Source organism: Carassius auratus, unplaced genomic scaffold (genome assembly GCF_003368295.1).
Source record: "Carassius auratus strain Wakin unplaced genomic scaffold, ASM336829v1 scaf_tig00011586, whole genome shotgun sequence".
Lineage (NCBI taxonomy): Eukaryota > Metazoa > Chordata > Actinopteri > Cypriniformes > Cyprinidae > Carassius > Carassius auratus.
This window is the reverse complement of record NW_020524219.1, coordinates 7,472-35,280: the sequence shown is the minus strand read 5'-3', so window position 1 is coordinate 35,280 and position 27,809 is coordinate 7,472. Positions and strand designations below refer to the sequence as shown.

At 39.3% G+C, this 27,809-nt stretch overlaps 1 protein-coding gene across 1 annotated transcript; it reads right to left on the bottom strand.

Moving 5' to 3' along the window:
* Positions 1-310: 310 nt before the first annotated feature.
* LOC113073197 (roundabout homolog 3-like) lies at positions 311-23,894 on the bottom strand (the record flags this gene model as incomplete). Its single annotated transcript, XM_026246078.1, has 21 exons — positions 311-1,096; positions 1,821-1,963; positions 2,285-2,458; positions 2,543-2,647; positions 2,825-3,009; positions 3,708-3,929; positions 5,530-5,674; positions 5,940-6,215; positions 6,335-6,474; positions 6,580-6,619; positions 7,311-7,538; positions 7,786-7,963; positions 8,417-8,541; positions 8,762-8,978; positions 9,082-9,203; positions 10,271-10,437; positions 13,260-13,428; positions 13,809-13,890; positions 17,519-17,724; positions 19,533-19,704; positions 23,712-23,894. Coding segments are annotated over 21 exons (3,291 nt in total), but the record flags the coding sequence as incomplete, so codon positions are not given.
* Positions 23,895-27,809: the final 3,915 nt, after the last annotated feature.

The following is a 27,809-nucleotide window of genomic DNA, read 5'->3' as shown; positions in this document are numbered from 1 at the left end:
GTGACTCAAAATTATTTGTCAGAACATCAGCATTGTAGCCTACTCTCCCAGAAAACAGTCCTTGTCCTCTGTAAAATGTGCTGCACACAACTGAATAATGTTGGTTGAACTGTTCTTGAACAGTTGTAAATACAACTTAACTGCTGATTTCTAGTTGTGTCCTCCTTTGAAAGACCACACAAAGCAGCTTCGCTTTCACAACGGAGCAACAATACTACAGCAAGAATAAAAGTTAAGCCTTCTTTCTTTGCGTGAACATTTGGGCAGTGTTACGCAAAACTTCCCACACAGTGAAAATAAACTAAGAAACTCAGCAAATGTATTTTATTTATACAAAACAACAAGGACTACCAAAAAGTTAGTCAAAGAAACATAATTTTGGTTTTTAGAATGAAATACATTTCCTCACAATCTCCAAAACACACTCCTTAAAAAAGACAAGTACAATCGTTCACAACAGTCGTCAAATGACAAACTCTCTTGGCTTTGAAAAGAAAGTGGGGGGGTGGAACACATTCTCTGGTGACCGCAACGACGGGGATCCACAGACGGAGACGAGACGGGCAGACAGAAGCGTCCTCGGCTCAGTTAGGTCATGAGGCTGGCTGTCTAGCTGGCTGGTCAAACAACACATATTGTGCTTTCTATTATTTTATTTTTTTGTTGTTGTTCTCCAACACAACGCGAGTGCAATATTATTATGCTTTGAAATGCTGCTGTATACATTTCTACAAGAGGTTGGCACATTCAGACATGAACTCATCTATAATATCAGAGCTTTTAACATGATTTCATTTCTTCTTTCATGTATAAATACAATATACTCTTCTTTCCTGGCATATGGACCCCATGTAAAAAGCTTCCGCGGATGATTATTTACAGTAACAGCATGATGAAAAATGCCCCCTTGAAGGTCATAAATAACAATAATAATAATTAATAACATAATCAAAAGTCCCAGAATCACGCTCTGACATCTGTACACACGCGAGTGTACACCACTTCTCTTCGGTTCTTCTATTCAGCTTCCGAACGAAAACGGAGGGATGTCCAAGTCAAACTTCCTGTGTCTCACAGCCTTCCCTTATCTCGTCTCCTGGAAGAGAAGAAAAAAATAATAATATAGGCTAAAATATACCTTTCACTGGTAACCAGTGGTTTTAACTGGTCATTTAGACTGGTCAACCAGCTTAGCTGTTCTATTCAGCAGATAATTGTGGTCTCTCTCAGGACAAAAGAAAGGCTTTTCGGTTTGGGATGTCTATGGACGACTTAATGCAGCAGGGAGTGTCCATCATGTGACGTGACAAGATCTGAGGACACAGAATAAAGGCGATCTCAGAGGCAGACCTCTTCTCTCCTCTCGCCGTCAAGAACCTATTCACACTCTCTGTCCGACTGGAAAGATAACGCTAACCACCGTGACAGGACGGGGTAACCCGAAACTCTCTCCCCGGGGAACATATAGCCCTCTTTTATGTGGTCTGCCTTTTATGTTCCAGAGGGAGTAACCTGAGAGGGGGGTCAGACATCTGAAGAGACTCTTCAGCCCATATGGAGTGACTTTAGATGTGCGTAACCCAGTTCCCATCAATCCTTACTGATCAAAACTTATAATAGATCAATTCAAATCTATTTAGAAAACAAGTCTTAATGTAGTGTGCCATTTTCATAAATGAGCAATTAAATAATCAGTAAATAATAGAAATGCATATTAAATAGAAAATATGACTCTTGTTTTAAGGATTATTAGATGTTTTTATGATTTAGTGATTAGGAAAATGGTTTTGTACAGTGTGAGAAAAGTTACTCGGTCTTACATCATTTCTCTTCCTGCCCGTTCCGTGCCCTCGTGATCCTGTTGACCCCCGTGATGATGAACTTCCTGTTGTGGAGCAATTGCTGGACATCTGACCCCGAGAAAGGAAGTTGGGCTTGTTGTAAGGAACTAAATCATCCTCTGCTGTGAGCCACATGAACAAAGCTATAATGTTAGGGTTCAAAAGTGTATTGATACAATATAACTTTTATTAACTTTAAAATAGAAAGCAAGAAGAAGAAAAAAAACACACACAAACACACCCGAACTGGAAAAAAATAATACATAAAAAATTATATATAAAAAAGAAAGCCAGCTAATTTAATTTTTTTTTTTTTTTTTTTATAAATACACATTTTTTATAGGCTATACAATGTAAAGAAATAACTGTGCTTTTAAGAGACAAAAAAAAAAAAAAAACTATTAAAACAGCATTTAAAATGAGATTGTCAGGTGCTCCCTAACCATCTATCCGTCTATGAGAAGAGTTTTTCCGATTGGGTGTGCTCAGTTCTCTTCTCTCCATGGAGGAATGGGAGCTGCCCACTCTCTCGAGGGACGTCCGCCCACATTCGAATCCCCCTGCTTGAGCACAGTCGTCCTCATCCTCAGGAGGCGGCTCTGGTGGAGGGGGCAGATCTGCAGACATGTGACCAGCATGTTAAGTATGCGGGAGCAGGATAAATGATCAACTAACATAAATGATCAACAACAGTAACTCACCGCCTTGCAGTATATCTCTCCGGTATTGAGCGCTCTTGGTCGTTTTCTTCTTCACCTTGGACTTCTGCCCAGGAGGAGTGTGGTCTGCAGAGAGCCTCGCTCGACCTACAAGGGTGGATGAAATACGACAATGAAAGCGTCTAAAACAATTGTAGCTAATCTAGGAGTTGCTTTAGGTAGAAAATGTGAATTTAAGATTGCTGGGAGCAAGAAAATGGCATTTTACTTCTTCTAGAGTAGCAAGACGTCTCTGGCACATTTATATAGAGAACAAAAACACACCTGGCGTGGTGTTGCTGATGTTTTCTACACTTTGGGCAGCTCCTTGGCTCAGGTCCTGTTTATGTGCTGAACGGTGTGGCACAGTGTTGTCAGGGCACTCCTGATTGGCTGACAGGTTTGGGTTGGACTGGGTTAGAGGAGGGCTTGGTGCTCGCGGAACAGGCACTGCTCCACAAGGCAACCGTCTGTCCATAACAAATATGTTCGGTCAATTAGAACAACGTTTGACAGCATGAAATACAATCAGAAAATGACATTACATCTAACTGAAATGCACCCATTCAAAGGATCTCATTGTTTTAACCCAGAGCTGCGGCCAACAAGGCACATGAACACCATTATATGACCTCAAATTAAATGAAAAACGTAGTAAACCAAGATCAGCACTTTGTAAAAGTAAATGATCTTTCTAAACTTGGTGCAACTGCAGTCTAGCAGGAAGCTTAATGAGAGTATCAATATTTGCTCTGTGCTGTGATAATCTACAAATACAGGATAAATTATTCATAAAACATGTTTTCTCCTGCAGGAACAAATAATAACACTACACATTCTCCTAAGAGAATGAAAACAAAGCATCTATTCTATTGATGCAGAGAACTGAAATGCAGGAGAGTAGTTTCCTGACAGATGAAGGATCGCTCATATTAAGTGTTTTAAAGTGAACATCACCTCGAGAATAAAGCAAGTGTCATTTATGCTGCATCTCAAATTTGTTTTGAAATGCACCATAAAGTTTAGAACGAGCACAAGTTGTTGACTTATGCACAACTCAAGCTGTCAAAAAATTAAAATGAAATAAACTCTGAAATGCTGACCTGACAAAAAATATGCAAATACACAGAATAATGTGCAATAGTATTTGAAGGTTTATGCGTCTCACCGTGCTATCTGTGGCTGTTCGAGCTGATGTAGGCGGGGTATATCGAGGCAGTGGCCATCGTCTCTGGGAGATGGGGTTAAGGTGGCAGTGGACTGGTGGCTGTAGGATGTGGTGGGGGAAGAAGCCTCTCCTCTAGGAGGAGGAGCGGGACCATCCTCCATCACACCGTCCATGAGGTAAGTCCTATCCGGGAGAGGAGGACACCACTCTTCCTCATCGGACCTGAGTGAAGAAAAAAAGATGCAATATTATTTACAGGTCCATAAATAAAGTGCAGCCCTAAAAGATGACTTATGCTTAAACACACTAAAAACATCAAATCTGCCAGAGCACATTCTCTACCCACCATTTCTCTATTATTATAAATAACATCAACTTTTCTTATCACTCGCTTGCCCTTCTCACTTAGAGTGGGAGAATAAGTGACTTTGTTTCTGCTCAATATCTAAATTCCCTCATTTTTAGCATAAGGTTAAGTAACTCCAGAACCTCTGCTAAATCAATCACAGCACACTCATTATGATCGCCTGCTGCAGTAATCACCAGGTCAATGCAACCGGTGGCATATCGATTCCTGCTGCTGTTGTGTCAAATGAGACAGCCTGGCCTCCAGATAACCATGTGCGTGATCTCTTAGCTCTCGCGGGTCCAATCCATACAAAAGTGATGGAAAAGAAGTTAAATGTAGTGGCATTTTGAGTGACACTGACTCACTGTTATGCCTTGGGCACTTTCAGGAGAAACCGCTGAGCTCAATGACACCTATGCGGCTGCTTGGTGTTTCTTTCGCGTTTTTGAGCCTCGATGAGCTGAAGGGTGAGTTATTAAAATTATATTAATAATGCAGTGACAGAGACAATGTTCTTGCCTTAAGGCTGCCACAAAGGTTAACCTAATGAGCCACTAGTTCATCACACTTTTGAGGACTAGTGATAAAAATTCAGTCTGGCTGTCTGTGTTGCACTGCTTGCTTGTGCCTTGAACGACGTCTAATGCTCAGAGGAAGGAACTTGAGAAGCGCTGTACCTCTCACTGGCTAATGCGGTTACTGCTGGGGGCTGTGTCAAGGTTATCGGATTCACAGACCTTCACTGTGAGTCAGGGCTGGTTAACCGTTGCGGCTAATGTGACTCAGCCCCCGTTAGTGCCGCGCAAAGGCAGCTATTGGGCTGAAGTGGCAGCAGAAAGTAATAAGAGCATCTCTACCTGTCAGCACCTGCAGCTGGGGCGTTCTGCGGCTACTGCTGACTGCGCGCTTCACTAACAATGAACTAATGTGATACAGACCAGGAAAAGAAAACATAATTCAGTCACGCCGTCACGAGGAAACAGGCCAGATTCAAGTGTAGCATATCGCTAACTTTGTTAGCCTCCATATACGGCCTTGTCAACAGCTATCAAACTGCTCTGGCCTTGTGAATACTGAGACTCTTCCTAGAACAATCAACAAAACTTTGTCCAGAAGGCTAAGAGAGGCCATGTTCCCAGCTAGCTAGCATGCTGCAAATTGGTAAAAGATGTCATCATGTAGACATGGTAAATAATGAAGTTAAAAACTAAAATGAACTCCTGGTGTATAAGAGCTTGAAGTGAAATTTGACATTTGTTTTGTCTGCCAAAGTCCTGACTGGAACACTCTCTGGGCAGCTATTTCCTTCTAGCTCATAAAAAATTAATTGAATAGAGACTGAAAGTTTGTCTCAAGATTGTTTAAATAACATCACATTGCCATTAGTATTAAAATTGTAGATTTTAGTTTAAAAAATGCTACAAAAGCTGGCACAGCACTGAAATGAACCTCTAGCCTGCTAGTGAACTTTACCTCATGTCTTGGATTAGTTCATCTTCATCTTCCTCTTCAAACTCGTCCAGTTCTCCAGAGAGAGGTGGTGGCGGCAAAGCATCCATCCAGTTGAGAGATGGCATTTTCACTGGCTTCCCCATCAACTTCTGCTTTGGTTGTTTTACTGTAGAAAGCAATTTTTATGTAATAAAATTTCTAAAACTGTAAATTAAAGCGGAATAAAAATATAAAAAACAATAACTATGACAAAAGCACATAAAACGACTAAAATGTAAATGAAAACTGAAAATGTAAAAAAACAAAAGCTATTTCAAAATATTAGACAGTACTGTAATAGTATATAAATAATTCTAAAGTAACACTGTTATTCAGCCAAGCACAGCATTCATATTAAGACTGAAATGAAACAGATAAGACCGAAATTATACCGTTATCAGTCTTGGAGCGGTCTGGCTGGGCATACTGAGCGTTGGAGGTTCCAGGCTGAGTCATCCAGTGGCTGCCATCCTGTTCAGGGCTGCAGGGCGCCTGGTTGGTGAAAGGCATGATGGGAGTGCTGGCGTAGGGAGTAGTATGTTGAGAATACTGAGCAGAGAAACTGTGCAGGTCCTCACTGGTGGGGTCAATGGTGCTGTAGATGGGGCCTTCGTTGGAGTCTGTGCTGTACTTGTCATTTTGGTTGAGGTAATTAGAGATCCCCGCCTCTGAGGAAGCGATGGTAAATAAATTAGGGTTTAATTAATGACACTGTGTGCTGTGGAAACAGTGTTAAATGAATTGAACAGTACGGCCAGTGGTGCTGTTCTATAAAAGCAAGTCTTACCATTATAGTATCTCTCTGGGGTATCATTTTTAGATGTACAGCAGTTCACTGAGTCTTTTCCGTTGTGTACGAGATTGGTAGTTGGCCATGAATCAGCCAGCCATGGGTAATTTCCCATGTTAGCACCCAGCATACCAGGCCTACATATCCAGAGATATCCAAAAATATTAATAACTATAGAAGGAAATAAATTCAATGTATTTACACTGTGAATTGAAGCTTAAGAACCTAAAAGTGCCATTTACCTTCCATTAAGTCCAGAACATTCTCCATGTGGAAAACCAACTGAAAGAGATGAACAAATATATATATATATATACACATTACAACTGATCCTCAGGCAAACATAATAAAGCTAAATGTGAGTGTTGTTATTGTTATCTAAAATGATCTTCATTAACCAAAATAAAGATGAAAATCTAATATATGTGACCCTGGACCACAAAACCAGTCTTAAGTGTCAATTTTTAGAAATTAGTGAATAAATAAGATTTCCAATGATGTATGGTTCTAAAAATCTAAATACTGAGAAAATCGCCTTTGAAGGTGTCCAAATAAAGGCATATTACTAATCAAAAATAAGGTTTTGATATATTTACGGTAGGACATTTACAAATTATCCTCATGGAACATGATCTTTACTTATATATAATCCTAATGATTATATATACAATACTTAAAAAAAAAAAAGGAAATTAGAAATGCTGCCCCCTGAAATAAAATAAGCTTTGGTACTAAAATTACTAAAACTAAAATAAAAATACATTTCAGCTAAGAAAAATATTAGTAAAACAAAAAATGACAAAAATGACAAAAGCACATAAAATTACAAAAATGCAAACTAAAATGAAACTGAAAATATACAAATAAAAACAAATACAATACATGAAAAAATAAAACAATAAAAGCATATAAAATAATTTCTAAATCATCATTTAATGTCAAATGTAATTTGGTGTAATAAGTGCACACGTACCTGCAGGTGTGTATGCAAATGATGCTGTGTAATGGCTGAGCTCTTTTCTCTTCTTCCGTCTGCAATAAATCCACACACTGAATCCCATAAGGATTACCCAGCATGCCCCGCCAATGCCTGCGATGAAGGCAGGCTGCTTCACTACGTCTGAGATCTGCTCAGCCAGACTTACATTCTCGTCAGATTCGCTGCCTCCACCTGTGACTGTAGGCTGCTCTGCGGGCAATTCTGAAAACGAGAGAAAGAGAGAGAAAAAGAGAGCAAAGACAGATCAAAGTGATACTCAGACAGATGTCTTAACAGGACTCAGCTTACTGGAAATAATTAAGCAATTTAGTCTCATAGCGGGACTTTAAAAAGCAATCAAAGAGAATTTAAACAATTTTTGGTACTTTTACTCCACAAGTCCATCACTCCACTCTTTAATTCTTTCAGTTTAATAGTCACTGCTGGGTTTTTTTTAGCAAGCACTCACTGATAAGCACAGGTACAGGCTGGCTGTGTGTGCCCACTCCTGCACTGGTTACTGCCGCCACCTCCACCTGGTACAAAACACCAGGCAGAAGCCCCTTTAACAAAGTGGTCAGCACGTTCCCGTCCACAGTCTGATTGATGTGGTAGCGCGTCTGAGAGTCGTTACCTAGACACCAAATCTGAAAAGAGATAAGACTTAGGTCTGAACCTAAAAACTCCTGGTCACTGGACCTGTAAAATGTACATATGCAAAAAAAAAAAAAAACACATTGACCTTCATTGTATTTTTGTCAATGTTTTACAATAGAAGTCAATGGGAACTAAAACTGTTTGGTTAGGAACATTATTCAAAATAACTATTCCTCAGAAGAAATATACGGGCTATACGGGTATGGAACTAAATTATTAAATTAAGTTTCATTTAAATAGCATGGTATTTTATAGCACTGGCTTTATCAAGAATTAAGTAGCTAGAATAAATATTAAATTAATAATATTCAAATCAAATAATCTGCTGACTGTATTTTGACACGTCATGCAGCTGACTGTGAATAGACAAGTTACTTTTTACATGCCTTTGGGGCATAAGAAGTTTTTTTTCTGTTGTCTGAGTTTTACAATCTAATATATACCTTATACTCTTGGATGACTCCGTTTTGCATCTCAGTGGGGGGAGGCTGCCATGATACACTGATGCTTGAGCTGTTGCTGAGCTTGACTGTTGCCACGGTTACAGCACGAGGGGGGGCATTGGGAACTGGAAGAGAATTCAATTAAAATTAAATTTTGAAAAGCGAGTAACCACATTAGCCCTCGCCATAATTTTATTTTCCTGAATGAAGCGATTCATCTTCATGTTATGAACAACAGAACAGAACCGAGTCAGGTTGGGCTGAATGAACCCGAATTGAATGGATTAGAACAAAATTAAACTGAAGTGCATCAAATGGAAACTGAAAGAGCTGTAGATTTCTCACCCTCCTCTGGCGTGCGGAACATCAGCGGGCGGCTGTCCATGCCCTGGAACTCGTTAAAGTAGGGTCGTATTTTAATCTCGTACTCCGTGCCTTTGAGCAGGTTAGTGATGACAGCGCTACGCTCCGTCGCAGCTTTCACTTCCTGCTGGGACCAGGAGCCACCGGCAGGACGATAAAGCAAACGATAACCCTGGATGTACTGAGATTGACGATCGACCTGACAGATGGAAAGAGGGAGACAGAGACAGAGAGGTGAGATAAAGTGAGCCGGCAGGAGAATCGAGGGGCTGATTTGGAGCGCAGATATGAGCGGCACTCACATTCCAGCTGATCTTCACGCTGGATGCCGTCAACAACGCTGGTTCGTGAAGCTGCACAGCCATCTCTCCCAGCTCCCTCTGCACCTGTCGATGGTCCACACCTTGACCTGTAGGACTCACATCTGCAACAGAACACAAAATATTAACATCTTTAAACTATACAAATGTAGAATATATCATGAAAATGACCAAAACCACCAAATAATAAGTCATAGTATATAGATACACCATATTTTCCGGACTATAAGTCACACTTTTTTTCATAGTTTGGCTGGTCCTGCGACTTATAGTCAGGTGCGACTTATCAAAATGAATTTGACATGAACCAAGAGAAATCATTACCGTCTCCAGCCGCGAGAGGGCGCTCTATGCTACTCAGTTCTCCTGTAGCCTACACTGAGCAGTATAGAGTGCCCTCTCATGGCTGTAGACGGTAATGTTTTCTCTTGGTTCTTGGTTCTAAATAAATGTGACTTATAGTCCAGTGCAACTTATATATGTTTTTTTCCTCATCATGACGTATTTTTGGACTGATGCGACTTATACTCAGGTGCGACTTATAGTCCGAAAAATACGATATATATATATATATATATATATATATATATATATATATATATATATATATATATATATATATATATATATATATATAACGTATTTTTCGGACTATAAGTTGAAAATAAAATAAATCAAAATAAAATTCATTTTATATATATATAAATATATATAAAATGAATTTTATTTTGATTAATGATAATTAAGTAAATAGTTTTGACATTATTGATTTATGTATTGTGACTATTTATTGTGAAAAATGAATGCAATATGGAAAAACATTTCTTTAAAACCTTTTTAAAAATCTATTTTAATTGTAACGTTTATATATCATAGTGTTGTGTTGTTTCGATTTCATTTTTGTTGATTCTAATTCAAATAAAAACATAAAAAACAAAATATAGATCTTTTGCATTTGGTGTAAAATATATTTTATGTTTAAGCCCAATCCACACTGAATGCAATTGATTAATATGTAATATTTTAAAACGGGCACAATTTATTTAGCTTTCCACCTGTAATTTGATCGTATACTGTACTTACACAATATAATTTGTATTACACGTTCACACATTTTTTAAGATCTCTATTTCAAAAGGTCGTAATATTGATTGGTCCCCTGCATACAGACCTTGTGTGCGAACAGGCTCTGAGATGGGGCTGGGGTCACTCAGGCCATAAGCATTGAGTGCTCGCACAATGAACAGGTAAATGGTATTCGGAGACAGTCCAGTGACCGTGTGCTTCTCCAATTTCACAAGATCTGCAACCGTCTGCCATGTACTTCCTGCTGATTGGCTGAAAAAATAGATTTACAGATGTATTGCTACATTCAATTATTCATCATATTTACTTAAACATCAATTACATATGTGTTTATGTATGCCCTACAGTATCAAAACCAGCTTAATCTGAATAAAACATCAATACACCAATGTTTTGTCCTACGTTTGTCCTGAAGCTGTTGTATGGCATTAGAGAGAGGAGGGTTTAGCAGCAAAGTCAGTGTCATAGATGTTTATCTGCGCTCTTTTGATTGTCATTACACGTGTCTGTTTAATGACCCGGCTCTTCTGTGATGCTATTCTTGTACTCTTTGGCTTGACAGTGCATGGCGTGACTAGAAAAAAGATCTCAGTGGTGATAGATTTATTTATGGCACAGACTAGGCTAGTCATAATGCAGTCAAAGCACTGTATGTAATGGATTCTGAACTGAGAGTTTATGAAATATCAACCGAAAACATCGGCTGATTCTGTACAGGGATACATTTCAGCTTCAATTTAAGAACATACAGCTTTTTATTTACATCCAGATCACGCCTAAACATACAAGAATCCCAGCTTAACTTAAAGAGAACCAAGAGAGCTACTTAGAAGTGGCGTACAGGTGTGCAAGACATCTGTCTGTGCCAGAAGACTTTGAGATATTCCTCTTCACTTGTCTGTGGTTAGCAATCACCCTTGTTTAGAGCAGCGGTCACGTGCGGCATGTTCAAGGTTTATTTCCCCCCCGTGGCAACTCCTGCCACAGACACAAAGCCAATAAAAGCCCGACCTGCACAATTAGGCCAAGCCATAAATGCTGGGAACCGCGTAAATATTCCTTCAGCGCCCCACTGATAGAAGCGATAAATCCAAGGTCACTTTGCTATCAGATTAGATGGAAGAAAGGCTGAGGCATAGGCGATTCCTTTTTCTCCAGCCTGACCGTGTTTGCGCTTCTGCGTGCACATAAAAGTGCGTACATTCTAAAATTGGGCTGAAACATAAACCTGTTTTTTTTTTCTGTATTGAGGTGTCATAATTTTAAACCCAAAAGCCTAAATCCTTCTCATCTGCAATCTCCGTTCTTTTCCATCCCTCATTTGTTCTCCACCACCCTCCTACCTCCCTTTCCAAGCGTTCCGTGTTCCACAGCACCCCAGGGTAGGAAATTTTACAGCAAACGCCTCTTTCAGTCCCACAGCACTCTATAAAGAATCAATTATAAAGATGTGGGGCCATGCTAACTGTTACCCAGGGGGGCAAGGGAGAGGACAGAGACACAGTGTGTGTATATGAAATACAGAAATAATGAAAATATGTCTCCACTGCTGAATAGCTGGTTTGCTGTCAGCCCTTCCTTCTAAGAACTGCAGGACCCTGGATCTGTAATTAGAGGTAGCCCCATTTCAGGTAGCTTACAAGTGTCTGTGTGGACTACATTTGAATTCATAAGCAAATCATTCAGAGACCCTCAGCTTTCAGATCGAGCTCACTTCTCAAGCTGACTTTGTGTGAAGGAAAAAAAAAAAAACATCAAAACAGCTGGCTAATTTCTAATACCCAGGACATAGAAATATGATCCCCTTATGAGGGACCCTGTTTGAAAATGATAAAAGCCTTTTTTTACGAATGGCAAACACATTTATATTGTGTGAGATTATACTAATTATTAAACAGTTGGCCTTTTGATAATATAAAAGCAAATCGCTACGAAATAGTTTCTATGTTTTACTGACAAAATTTGAGGGCATGCATTTTTCTTGTTCATTGTATAAAAGAAAAAAGTTCCTATTAGAGCTGCCAAGAGAATAAAATAAGTACAATTAATCTCATTACTTCCACCAAGTCTTTAGAAAGTACAATTAAATTCAGAAAACATGTTTAAATTGACTGAATTAAACATTAAATTAACATACTGAATGTAAGTGAGCCTGATAGATGCAAGATAGAAAAAATGGCCTTCATCAAATAACTGCAAACAAGTTAAACACACACACACACACACACACAGACACGCACACGCACACACACACACACACACACACACACACACACACACACACATATATATATATATATATATATATATATATGTATATATCTATATAAAATATGAAATATTTATATTCAATTTTACTAAGAAAACTTCTTATTCTGACACCTTGTCCATTATTTGCCATGACTGTTACACTCATTCACCAAGCACATTTATAAAAACTAAATTGAAATAAAACAATTCAGAAATAGTGATGACCATGAACTCATAACTGCCCACTAACTTAGCCTGCCCTAAACTATGCCGATATGCAGAGGTCAGCCAATCAAAACCATTTACATAACAGGCAGTTGCAAGCCGCTTAATAAGAGGGTGGAAAATGGTCACGTAAAGCTAGTTATCTAAACTGGCACAAACTTATATGTGTAAAATCATTCAATAATTCAGAAAACTATAAATAAGCCAGAGTTCTCCAGTCTGTGTCTGAAATTCAGTTGTAGAACACCAATAGAGTTTCTATTAATTTAGATCTCTCTGGCAGTAGGCTGCCGCCTGAGGGAAGTGATTCATGTAGCAGGCAGGATGTGGGATGTAAGTGCAGCATGTAGTTGCCCTCGCACGACTGTGAGGAGCAGTAGAGCGGGGGAAAGGGGTCAGGGACGGGGCAGCCACTCGGTGGTATTACCCTCTCTGTCACGGCTGAGCAGCGACGCTAAGACAGTGACGGGGAATTAATAAAAAAAAAAAGAATAGACCCCTGTAGTAGCCTCTGGCAAGAAACAATATTATCTTGGGTAGGAAGGAAAACAAACAAGAGGGGACCAGAATGGAGATGCGTACAGTGTGCGCTAACTCACCTGAAAGCCTCAATGATGTAAGAGGTCACAGCCGCTCCGCCTTCATGTGCGTTTGGTTGCCAGGTCAGGGTCACACTGTTTCGGGTCACATCAGTAACGACGGGCTTCTGGGGTGGCCCGGGCAGCTGGTAGGGCTCTGAAACCGGGGGTAGAGAGAGACCGCCACTCTCTATAAAGATAAGATTAGGATATTAGCATGCCGTCTTCATATTGGTCAGAGTTATCATGAGTTATGGTTCTGTTTGCTGAATCTATCAGAAAACAGTTGCTGTTTCCCTATTAGTCTAAATTTATAGGACATTATAACAGGAATCAATACTGAACAGGACATTTCTGATCTCAGGTCAGCACTTCTACATATGCTGACATCTGGGAAATGGACACGTACAGTATATCTGCCGAGCAAACTCGCAACAAAAGTGGCTTCCTCAGCTGATTGTAGCAGTTTAAAGAGGATATGATGCGGTTTGTCATAGATGAGGCCACATGAAGGTGATGATAGAGCACTTGAAAAAACTGTGTGTGTGTGTGTTTTTTTTTTTTTTTTACCTTTTACTGTGAGTACACCACTCCAGCTCGTCTCTCCGCTCAAACTGGAGGCAACACAGGTGTAGGCCCCGGAGTCCGTTTCCTAGCAACAGCAGGTTCAGGGTCAGCGTTTGTATGGATAAACTCGAGCACAATGCATTGCCTCACTCCACTTGGAGCATGGAAATCTTGACAAATGAGCACAAATTCCTCAAAATTGCCTATTATTTCGCAATAGTACAGGATCAACGGTAATTACTATTGAAGCTAGCGACAGGAAGAAAATAATGTGCTGCTGTGAAACCTAGCGAGCTGCATATGTTGGCATATTTCTACAGCATCACAGGCATATACCTAACGCAGAGACAAAATATTGACTTCAATTACAGGCGAACTATAAACTGTATGTAAACTGTATCTTTCACGGAGAATGACGAATAAATGTTCTCATTATTATCAATGCTGAAAATAGCTGTGTTTCTTAATTTTGTGGAAACCGAGACCGAGAACGTTCCAAAGACCTGGATTTATTTGAAATAGAAAACGTTATAAATGTCTTGGTTGCACTTTATTTTACAGTACGTGTACTTGCATGTACTTATAGTGTACTTACAGTGTATTTATGTAAGAAAGTTCTGGTAATACAAGGTAACTACAATGGGGTAGGGTTAGGTTTAGGGGTAGGTTCAGGGTTAGTACCTAGTTATTACATAGTTATTGTTATTACTATAATAAGTACATAGTATGTGCAAGAGGAACAGGACTGTAAAATAAAGTGCTACCAATGTCTTTAAAGTGACTTTTTATCAATGTAATGCATCCAATGCTGAAAAGAAATGGTAGTGTATGCTAATAACATTAGACTAAAATCAATATGCAACTGCCTAACCCTTTAAACAATTAAAAAAAAGCAAACCAGACTGGACAGTTTAATCGGATGAATCCGTCAGAGTTTGAGATGGTTTTCAATGTGGGAATTCAAGTAATTTTTTATCTTTCAGTTCGATTAAAGATATTTATGTCTATCATTTGCGCTAGCATGGGTGTATTGGACGTGCAGTAAGAAAAAGCAAATATAAACACAAATTGGCGCACGGTGGGGAGGGCAAGGGGTATTACATTTTTACCAAAGGGCCGAGGGGAGAAGTCAGGCAGAAATTGCTTACGACAGTGAGAGATGTAGCAAAGCTCTTCTCTATCTATCTCTCCGTGACAGCGATCTAATAGTGCTGACAGCTCAGGGGCATCAATGACACGTCTGAGGATTTGACTCATCGGTGATGCACACATACATTCACACGCCATGACCTCGAATTACTGTCGGCTTCCTTGTGATGTGTCTGTTTTGTCTTTAATCTAGTTTTTCATGTAGAGACTAGAATAATGCATGTTAGCATGAATTAAACAGCAGCTGTCGTAAACAGTAGATATTAGCGGAAAAGCCGGAAAGCGTGTTGTCTGAAACTCAATCCACGTACTGAAGAGTAGCTTTATATCCTCAGGCAGTACAGGAGTGTGTTGAGAGCGTTATTTGGTCACTTATGAATCTCTCCTGGGAGGAGGAGGAGAGCAAACACAAGGTGTAGAAACTGTTTTCTCTGTGACCTTTTGCTCTTTTGAGTGGATAACCTCATTGGTTAGACCTCTGCTGTGCTGGCTAGTCATTGGTGGAAAACTGGAAGAGCTGAGAGAGGTAAGCAACTGGGGATCGACTGATTAATCATGGATGGCAGATCTGAGCTCAGCGCTAAACACACTCAAAAATGAATGAGTGGAAAAAGAAATCAGGAGAGAAATACTTGAGTACTAGTTAGTAAGGATTGTGAAAGATTTATTCTTTTGAGTCAGAACTTTTAATGAGCTGGATGATTCAACATTAGTTGACTCAATTAAACATTTTGTGAAATGTGAACTGAATCAACTGAACAATTTGTCATGTATCAAGTATCACTATTTTCATGAACTCTTATAAAAGTGATACGCAATTGTTGAGATTGTTAACTAAAACCAAATATATATATTATATTAAATTAAATAGTTGGTTTAAAAAAAAATCTAAATATTAGATAATAAACTTAAAAATAAAACCCAACCTTACCTGAAAGAAGAACTTAAGTTAAAGTACTAAAATGACTGAACTAAAACTGAAATAAAAATAAGTTAATATGAAAAAGAAATTAAGAAAAAAGAAAACTGACAAAAGCACGTAAAATTACTAAACCAAATTTAAAATAGAAATGGGAAAAAAAACTAAAGCAAATAAAAGTTTGTAAAATTGTAAATAGCATAAAAATAATAAACAAAAAACACTGGCTACTCAGGCAAAGCTATCACGACTTCATAAGACTTGAAATATAGTGCACAAGTCATATGATATGCTTTCATGGTTTTTCTTTTGTCATTTTGCAGCTTGAAAGCCCCATCCTCATTCACTTTTCACTATACAAAAAATACTGGCCCAGGATATTCTTCAAAAATTCAGCCATACCATACAGCTTTGGAACAATGTACTGGAGAAAAAAATAATCACTGAATTTTGTGCTGAACTATTCCAAGCAATTACTTTTTCTCTGACTAAAACACACTCATTCTTTTTTTTTTTTCATTCTCCTGGCACAGATGAGAGCAGGCAGTTTCTGGTGATTTTCCCAGTATAATGGCACCCCTTCACAGCGCTCTCCCTTTCTCTCTCCTTCCCTCACACACTACCATCTGTGCAAACCCCAGTGTCCGTGCCCCCTTGTGCTCTCCCATCATGCCGGGGTAATCGTGAACTAAAGGGGGCCAACAGAGGCACCAAACCAGAGAAGACAGGGCCAACACCAGAGCCAAAGATGCCCATCTAAACAAAGCATGCAATGCTTAACAGGCCAAATAAACAAAACTCAACACAAAAGCCTAAATTCTAACTGATAAAGGAGGGTGCTACTTAAATGGGCACAATTTTTTGGCACTAGCTGTCCACAAAGCCACTGTACTGAATATCAAGGTTACATTTAAAGTTTTGCAAAAAATTGCAGAGGGTACAGGGATGCTGAGAGGAGCACATAAACATTGCTAGACTCCCCACCTTATCCTATATCCCAGAATTTGTATTTAATTAAGGCACAAGTGACTGTCAATCATTCCAGGGCACGATCAATTAACACATCAGGCCTGTTCACCTCGGTGGCACAACCTCAGGTAAAACCTGCAATCTCACACACCCCTGAGGCCTTGAGGAATGGATTTCATTAGGCTAGCATGCACTAACACTAACGACAGCACACGCTCTCATTACAATCATAATTACCAGTTTGATCACAGTGCACAACTCACTCATGAGCAGCTGGGTCACCCCAAAACCATCCACGGAGCAAGTATTAAAATCGATCTGCTAATTAAGCCTGCCTGTTTGCTGTAAACTCAATTGAGTGTTTTATCCCCAAGCCACTGATCCGACAGCAGTAATGACATTTTACAGCAATCATCTGTGTCTAAACGTCACATCGGCGTGTCTGAAAATGCACAGCAAGGGAAATTTGTTCATATGGATTATAGTATAATAGCATATGGTGTCTGTCAAGGAAGAGAGACAACATGCAAAGAAGAAGGGCTTGATAAAAAAAAAAAAAAAAACATATTACACAAATTAATATCCATTAGGGATTAGCATTTTGGAAAATAAAAGCGATAGATTCTAAAAAACAAACCCTTATTAGCACACTTAAAAACTATCTTGACTGAAGTACCTGCAGGGATGTGATTTGTAAAGTGCCGTTTTCCATTAGGCTAATGCGCCCGTCGCTGCCCAGGATTCTCTGGCCGTCGCGCTCCCATTGGATGCTCGGAAGAGGGTTGCCCATCACATGGCACTGCAATTGGGCGGAGGTGCCTGGAACGAGCGTCTGGTTGGCCGGTCCTTGGCGGATGATGGGAGGGATCCGGTCGGATGGGGCTAAAGATGAAGAGAATGAGAGAGGCATGGGCCACAAGACCCAAATTCGCATGTAACACCACCATATCACCCACCTTGTTCAAATGATACACGAGATTGTTGGAAAAGACACACTACGAATTATGCTAATTGGGATTCTGAGACTAACATGATAATAAGATACAATATCATCGTGCAATATGACATATAATGACAAAAACAAATACATTAAGTACAAAAAAACAAATCTAATTAATTCCCAGTGTTAAATTCATCTTTTTACTTAAGCATTAATTGTTTTTTTTGTTTTTTTTAATTAGATCAATGATAAAGGCCTCCGGATATCATTTGATTGAGTTGCGTTGCAGCTATAAACTATTTTTGAAATTAATGTATAATGTTCACAAACATGAAAAAAATCTTACCAGCCTGAAGCCTGGTATGGTAGTGTAACAGCTTGAAATGGCTTTAAAAAATGTTTAAATACTTTTTTGAAAAGAAAACATGAAATCGTTTAAAGCTATTAAGAAACTGCAATTTATGTAAGATTATTTCCACAGTCTACATTAATTATCATATTTATGTAACCATGTGCATATACCTCTAATCACTTATGTTGTACAGTATGTTACAGCTTGGAATAAAAAAAATTTAAAAAATTTACTGCACTTTTCCACACAGGTGGTTGTAAATATTTTTCAGGTTGAAAGGTATGCGGCAATATAGCAATAATGCATTTCAATGAGGCACTCTAGAATAATTACAGTAGCCTGTGTTCTTCTACAATTTATTCTTCCATTTCCTGTACTTCAGCTGCATCTCCTTCTATAGACCAGTGTGATGGCTTAACACCGCCGTGTTTCCATGAATAATTTATTATTTGTTTGACTACAACTGAAAAACCTACTGTCTGTTGACCTAAGCGAGGAGAAAAGTCCATATATAAATAATTGACAATTCGGTTACTTTAGCATTCTCATTTGAAAAAACCAAGCACCCGGGAAAGGCAGCATGCATCTCTGACATTTTCACTCCACTGCGGTAAGAAAAAGAAAAGACCATGAGGTCAGAAAGAAAACAAGGGCTGTATCGCTCAAACAAAGCCATGTTGTGTTTCTACATGATGTGAAATTCATAGTCAAGAGAACCACGTCCTTGGGAGCAGTGACCCAGTGCTGCACATGTCTTCTATAGGTCATTTTATTGTGTAACATGTAAGAAAATTACAGCAAATATCAGTCAGATGATGCCAACATGTCAGGGTCATCATCCTTAGAGGCCACAACAGGCACAGGGGTTTCTGGGAAATCATATCAGAGGTTGGATTTTTAGCAAACATACAGCAGAGTGTGTTGATACTGGACTCTCGGTAAAGTTTTTTCAAGTACATGCACACACACGTGTTGTACACATAAAAAGTTTATTCTGTTACCAGGGAGCGGCATATGTTCCTGGGGTTATTAGCATAGCTCGATTGTGCCCTGTCCTTTCTGATCACGTCTCCAGAGCTTCCTGCTGTTCTCCCATTTGCAGAATGCAGAAATTTTAATCTGGGGCAGCTTTGAAGATTTGTAATTTATTTTGGTTTAGAGCAAAAAGGCTATGGCGAGCAAAGCGGCGATTTGTTCAAACACAAACAAAAAATCTTTGTTATAAGGCCTCACACAAGCAATTCAATTACATGTACAGTTCTGGACCTTTAATGTAGTTAGAGTGATATTAAAATATCAATACACGCCAACCGCCGGTGTTTGATGTAGCTGGTGGGGGTATATGAAAGGGCAACTGTGTGCATGTGTGTCCAAAGCTAGTTTCAAGTATTTACTCACTGCTTTCCACCTCCAGCAGGGCCTTGGTCAAGATGCTGCCCGCCACACTGATGGCCTGACAGATGTAGTACCCAGAATCCTCGCTGTGCACATCTGTAATGGTCAGCTCTCCGCTTAACGACACGGAAAAACGACCGGACTGTGAAGGCGGCTGACTGGGAAACAGCAGGACCTAAAACAAAAACAACAACAAAAAGACTAAACATGATAAATCACATTTAAAGCTGATGATCTTTAGCTATGCAGAAATAGATCAACTTACAAAAGACCAATATAAAACTTTTTCATTGAATTCTTTATTTTCTAAAAAATAACCACAGTCCCACCTAAATCGGATCGGACAAGTCATTCGAAGAGATAAAACAGCAGCACACGTCAGTTAAACTCTATATTAATACATCAACTATAAACAGGCTAGGATTTGACTATTTTAATTAATACATTTAATCATATTCTTACATTTTGTAAAATTATTATTTTCTTTTAATAAATACAGTTTAAAATACTTTACATTATACTTTATATTATATATTATATATATATATTTTTTTATTAGAAATAATATATTAGCATTATTTGATATTAATAGCAAGTCAATATAAAATTTGGTTAAAATGTATTAAAATGGTCATTTATATGCTGTTATCTTATAAAAACAATAACTCTTTGAAGACTGTTTATTTTAAATGTATTTAAATTTGTTTTATTTTTACAATATGAAATATGATAAACGAGTATGTATTCACTAATAAACAGTCTATCTTATAAAAACAATAACTCATTGCAATTTTTTTTTTACCATATGGAATATGATAACCAATATGTATACACTTTTATAATATAAGCATTTTACTGCTGTTGTTTTATTAAATCAAATAATTCACTCCAGCCTGTGAGCAAACATGATTTTACCACACCCTAAACAACAATAAAATCATATTAACATGCAGCCTCTTGTGGCTTTTCTTTACTGTTCGTGACTGATACAAATTACAAATAAATTAAAAAAGATATGGGACAATATAATTTGTGACTCATCACAATCACTTAGATTGAAGAGCTTGGATGAAATGCCTGATTTGCATTTCCATTAATAGAAAATCACTAAGCATTCAGTGTGATACTCGGGTATAAATTTAGTTGACTGCTGAGATTCATGTCCACAAACGGGCCAAACAATAGCTGCAATATCTCAGCTGGTGTTTTAGAGAGGGGGGGTCAGGACGAATGCCAGACACACAAAAGACAAGGCCGAAGGATTTTAAGGAGTCTTCCTCCTTTAGCACGATGCTGCAACACTGACAGCTGCCCTATTGTTCATATTTGGCAGTGTGTGTGTGTCTCTGTTTCATTTTTGGGGATAATCCAGTGATCCCCTCACCCCGGCCCTCTGGACCTGACTGGACTCACCCTCATCCTCAATACTGTTCTATATCCACTGACCTCACAGATCGGCCACACATGCACACACAGGAAAAAACAAAACAAAGAATAGACGAGAGATTAACCGGAGAAGAGTTCATGGCCTGGTGTACAGCAGACATTTGATCACCTCTGGCCTATGACACACTCTGCTCAAAAAAAAAAAAGGAAGGATGGAGGGAGGGATATGGGAACTGGCTTCCTTCCTTATATCACAGGCTTATTTCTTCATTCTTCTGCTGTGCTTTATTAATTGGGACATGAGTGTGTTATCTAGGTGGGCCCAGGGACATGTTCTATCCTCCTCTGACCCAATAAGGAGACACGGATGTGAACAAGCTCCTGCAGAAACCCCAGAGTTCCTTCTAACCTGGTGAATGGCCTGTCACCAGTCTCGAAACTGGCTGCAAGGCATCCTCTCTCTATTTCTTTCCCTTTGTTTGACCCTGAAACACTTTGAAAAAAAACAACAACTGTGTAGTGCTTCTTGCTTCTTATAATGTTACACGTATAAAAATAAATACATTTTTTGAGATTCACCAACATACAGGTTACATACTGTTAACACACACAAAACTGATTCAAGTTCAGTTTTGCAGGAGAAAGATGCTGTCAGCGGTCAAACACATTGTATGTACTGTCACTTGAAATGATATGTTTGCTGTCATGTCAGCCAGCATATGATTACAAGTGACAACACTCATGAGTCAAAGACAGACAGCCAGACATTTGTTTTCAGAGCAAAAGTGCTTCTTGAGAAACTCATCCTCCAGGTGAGATCAGTTGAATAATGAAAAATAAATCCATCAGATTGCCAGCCTATATGGGTACTAGACTTGCCTTCCCACGCACAATCTTTGAAGTGTCACTCATAGATCCACAGTGTGCTGACATCTTGCATAATAATGAATTTCGAGTGACCTCAAAAAGAATTTGGACAGTCTGGTCACACATTTTTTTCCTCTATACCATCCACTATATACAGTCTTGTTCAAAATAATAGCAGTACAATGTGACTAACCAGAATAATCAAGGTTTTTAGTATATTTTTTATTGCTACGTGGCAAACAAGTTACCAGTAGGTTCAGTAGATTGTCAGAAAACAAACAAGACCCAGCATTCATGATATGCACGCTCTTAAGGCTGTGCAATTGGGCAATTAGTTGAAAGGGGTGTGTTCAAAAAAATAGCAGTGTCTACCTTTGACTGTACAAACTCAAAACTATTTTGTACAAACATTTTTTTTCTTCTGGGATTTAGCAATCCTGTGAATCACTAAACTAATATTTAGTTGTATGACCACAGTTTTTTAAAACTGCTTGACATCTGTGTGGCATGGAGTCAACCAACTTGTGGCACCTCTCAGCTGTTATTCCACTCCATGATTCTTTAACAACATTCCACAATTCATTCACATTTCTTGGTTTTGCTTCAGAAACAGCATTTTTGATATCACCCCACAAGTTCTCAATTGGATTAAGGTCTGGAGATTGGGCTGGCCACTCCATAACATTAATTTTGTTGGTTTGGAACCAAGACTTTGCCCGTTTACTAGTGTGTTTTGGGTCATTGTCTTGTTGAAACAACCATTTCAAGGGCATGTCCTCTTCAGCATAGGGCAACATGACCTCTTCAAGTATTTTAACATATGCAAACTGATCCATGATCCCTGGTATGCGATAAATAGGCCCAACACCATAGTAGGAGAAACATGCCCATATCATGATGCTTGCACCTCCATGCTTCACTGTCTCCACTGTGTACTGTGGCTTGAATTCAGAGTTTGGGGGTCGTCTCACAAACTGCCTGTGGCCCTTGGACCCAAAAAGAACAATTTTACTCTCATCAGTCCACAAAATGTTCCTCCATTTCTCTTTAGGCCAGTTGATGTGTTCTTTGGCAAATTGTAACCTCTTCTGCACATGCCTTTTTTTTAACAGAGGGACTTTGCGGGGGATTCTTGAAAATAGATTAGCTTCACACAGACGTCTTCTAACTGTCACAGTACTTACAGGTAACTCCAGACTGTCTTTGATCATCCTGGAGGTGATCATTGGCTGAACCTTTGCCATTCTGGTTATTCTTCTATCCATTTTGATGGTTGTCTTCCGTTTTCTTCCACGTCTCTCTGGTTTTGCTCTCCATTTTAAGGCATTGGAGATCATTTTAGCTGAACAGCCTATCATTTTTTGCACCTCTTTATAGGTTTTCCCCTCTCTAATCAACTTTTTAATCAAAGTACGCTGTTCTTCTGAACAATGTCTTGAACGACCCATTTTCCTCAGCTTTCAAATGCATGTTCAACAAGTGTTGGCTTCATCCTTAAATAGGGGCCACCTGATTCACACCTGTTTCTTCACAAAATTGATGACCTCAGTGATTGAATGCCACACTGCTATTTTTTTGAACACACCCCTTTCAACTAATTCAACTAATTGCCCAATTGCACAGCCTTAAGAGCGTGCATATCATGAATGCTGGGTCTTGTTTGTTTTCTGACAATCTACTGAACCTACTGGTAACTTGTTTGCCACGTAGCAATAAAAAAATATACGAAAAACCTTGATTATTCTGGTTAGTCACATTGTACTGCTATTATTTTGAACAAGACTGTATATAATTAAATTTTTTTTTTACTAATATCCTTGGTCACTACCCTAGAGTTCAACCCTTTCTCAATTCAGCAGATACCTTGACGTGTTTTGACACTGACTGTAAGGGTTCCCCGGCGTGCATCTGTGTACTGTTGTCTCTTACCTGACTGCCTTCTTTCTGCCAGAACACAGCAGGAGGGGGATTTCCCTTCGTTCCACAAAGAAACGTGACAGTACGGCCTTGGGCAGAGATCTGATCCCGCGGACGCACCACGATCTGAGGAGGAACTGAAGAGGAGAAAAGAAACTTGTGAAGCTGCAGATCCACACACAACAAATCAAGACCCTATGGAGTCTATATGCGCTTCTGGAATGTTCTGCTATCTATATACCTCCTCCAAGGTGAGACCATCTTACAGTTACAGAGTCTGGCAGCTTTGTTTAGTTTAAACTTGAGTCTCCCAAGGAGTAGAACTGTGTGTGTGTGTTAGTTCTGCTGGCGGCATGCAGTAAAGCTGTCATAGCTGATATTGTACATAGTGTCACATCCTGGTACCAGTTCTGCACAAGAAGATAAGGTTAGTGTAGAGTGTCTTTACTATGCAAACATCACTCTGAGGTATGAAGTCTGTTTAAACTTAAGTCAAAGGTCATACATTAATAACCCTCACTATATTTAGCGGAAAATATGTAACAAAACCAACACTGACACCTTTACCCATAAACAGAATTTTACTTTGAAAAGCATGCCCAAAAATAATCCACATCGCATTTTAGGACTGCTTCGACACAAAGCAGGGCTTTTGAAATCTCAAGTAGGGCTATGACCAAATACATATAATTACTGAAGGTAGAGGTTCCAGTGCTGGTCTTTCTGAGCAAAGAGAGATGGATATAAAGAGCTTAATTATTATTAAAGTCTTTTCTTCTCTGTGCCTGCAGAGAGGCTTTAAAGCACATGATAGCACATCGGATACAGTGATGAAGAGCCCTTATGTTGTGGGGGGATATGCGGGTGAATCGAGAGCAAATATGCATTAATATATTAGCAATCTGGCCTCTTTCGCCTAATGTACATTTTCTGTCCATTATTGAGGGTCTGGATATAAATGAGGACCTCTCAACTCATAAGAGCATCATTGGGTGGCCAATGGGTTTGGCTCATTTATCTCTCTGCTGATCCATTCCTCCATCTCGTTCACTTTCTCTTTCTCAGTCTCTTTGATGAGACCGTGTTGGCTTTCTTTCTGCTGCAGCTGGTTGGTTCTTGCCCTTAGTGTGAGTTTGATCAATGGTTGTTCGTGATGGATGCTAATCTGCTGGTCTTATCTTCCCTGGAGCCATCTATCTACCCAGCAACATCACAAGGCCTTGAACAGTTTCAACCAAGACCCAACACATATTGTGTGTGCGTGCGTGATGAATTATATCACTTAAATCCTGTTAAAATTTGTTTAAAATGAAGCAATTTTTTAAAATGTTGCCCAAGACCTGTGTTCAGTTTCATTCTGAATTAAAGCTGCAAGCAGCGATGAACGGGCCCTCGCACCCGGGCTCACCGGCAGCGAGTGGCTTTAGTTAATAGGTGAACGGTGAGAAATATGCGTTTGAACTCATAAATATAAGTAGAATATATCAATGTTTATTGCATATATGTGCCAATCTTCCTGTTGCCAGCAGGTGGCACTATCATTATAATGGAATATTGGCCTTCAGATGTGTTCAGGGCAGGACGCTTATCACACAAGTGAAGTTTGGGCAAGATCGGACATTTTATGCCTGAGTTATAACAACATCCTATTTCATGGCGAAACATCAAAATTTGCCAGGCCGCCATGGACACGCCCTTTAACGAAACCTCAAGATCTTCGCAATTTAAGATCGCAAAAGGCTTTAGATTACATTGACCAAGTTTGGTGTTGATCGGAATAAATCTCTAGGAGGAGTTTGTTAAAGTACAACCCCTGAAAATGGCCAAAACAACACTAATTTTGCAGAGAAAATTCTAAATAACTGACTTCCTGTTGGAATTCGGATTTCGTACCAAGAGACTTTTTCGTAGATATTGGTGTGTTACATGTGTGTACCGATTTTTGTACATGTACGTGAAACATAGCTCGAGGCGCACTCCGTTTAAAGTGTATACGCACTCCGTTGAAAGTGTATAGGTGGCGCTATCGAGCCATTTTGCCACACTCGATGGAATATTGGCCTTTAGATCTGTTTAGGACAGGACTCTTATCACACAAGTGAAGTTTGGGCAAGATCGGACATTTTATGCCTGAGTTATAACATCTTTTATTCCAATGGCGAGACATCGAAATTCATCACGGCGCCATGGACACACCTTTTAACAAAAACTCTGGATCTTCACAACTAAACATCACACAGGTCTTTAGATTAGACTGACCACAAAAAAGACATTGATGTCATAAAATTTCTAGGAGTAGTTTGTCGCAGTGTAAAATATGAAACTTCCTGTTGCCAATAGGTGGCGCTATGACTATAACTGAATATTGGCATGTAGATCTGTTCATGTTCAGAGTCTCATCCAACATGTGAAGTTTGGGGCAGATTGGACATTGTATGTCTGAGTTACAGCAACTTCCTTTTTCATGGCGAAACATCGAAATTTGTCAGGCCGCCATGGACCCGCCCTTTAACGAAACCTCAAGTCCTTCGCAATTTATTATCGCAAAGGGCTTTAGATTGCACTGACCAAGTTTGGTGTTGATCTGAATAAATCTCTAGTAGGAGTTCGTTAAAGTACAACCCCTGAAAATGGCAAAAACAACACCAATTTTGAAGGGAAAATTCAAAATAACCGACTTCCTTTTGGGATCCGGATTTCGTACCAAGAGACTTTTTTGTAGGTATTGGAGTGTTACATACGTGTACCAATTTTTGTACATGTACGTGAAACATAGCTTGAGGCGCACTCCGTTGAAAGTGTATAGGTGGCGCTATAGAGCCATTCTGCCACACCCGGTGGAATATTGGCCTGCAGATCTGTTCAGGCCAGGACTCTTATCACACATGTGAAGTTTGGGGAAGATCTGACATTTTATGCCTGAGTTATAACATCTTTTATTCCCATGGCGAGACATCGAACTTCGTGACGGCGCCATGAACAAGCCTTTTAACGAAAACTCAAGATCTTCACAACTGAACATCGTACAGGCCTTTAGATTAGACTGACCACAAAAAAGACATTGATGTCATAAAATTTCTAGGAGTAGTTCGTCGCAGCGTAAAATATGTCACTTCCTGTTGCCAATAGGTGGCGCTATGACTATAACTGAATATGGGCATGTCAATCTGTTCAGGTTCGGAGTCTCATCAAACATGTGAAGTTTGGGGCAGATTGGACATTGTATGTGTGAGTTATAGCAACTTCATTTTTCATGGCGAATCATCGAAATTCGCCAGGCCGCCACTGACACGCCCTTCAACGAAAACTCAAGATCTTCGCAATTTAACATCGCAAAGGCCTTTAGATTAGGCATACCAAATTTGGTGTTGATTTGAAGAACTCTCTAGGAGGAGTTCGTTAAAATACAACACATGGAAATGACCAAAATTACACAAAATATGCTCATAATATTAAAAATAACCGACTTCCTGTTGGGTTTAGAATTTCGCTCCAAGAGTCTTTTTTGTAGGTATTGGTGTGTTACATATGTGTGCCAATTTTCGTGCATGTACGTGAAACATAGCTGGAAGGCTGTTGATTTTCTTGGTATAGGTGGCGCTGTCGAGCCATTTTGCCACACCCTCTTCTGAATCCTATATCAGACGAAAATTTTCACCAGGTTTGACGCGTGTGCAAAGTTTCATGACTTTTTGAGCATGTTAAAGCCCTCAAAAATGCGATTCATTCGGGAGAAGAAGAAGAAGAAGAAGAATAATAATTAAAGCTGCAAGCAGCGATGAACGGGCCCTCGCACCCGGGCTCACCGCCATCGTGTGGCTTTAGTAAAAAGGTGAACGTTGAGAAATATGCATTTAAACTCATAAATATAAGTGCAATATATCAAAGTTTATTCCATATGTGTGCCAATCTTCCTGTTGCCAGCAGGTGGCGCTATCGTTATAATGGAATATTGGCCTTCAGATGTGTTCAAGCCAGGACCCTTATCACACATGTGAAGTTTGGGCAAGATCGGACATTTTATGCCTGAGTAATAACATCTTTTATTCCCATGGCGAGACATCGAACTTCGTCATGGCGACATGGACATGCCTTTTAACAAAAACTCAA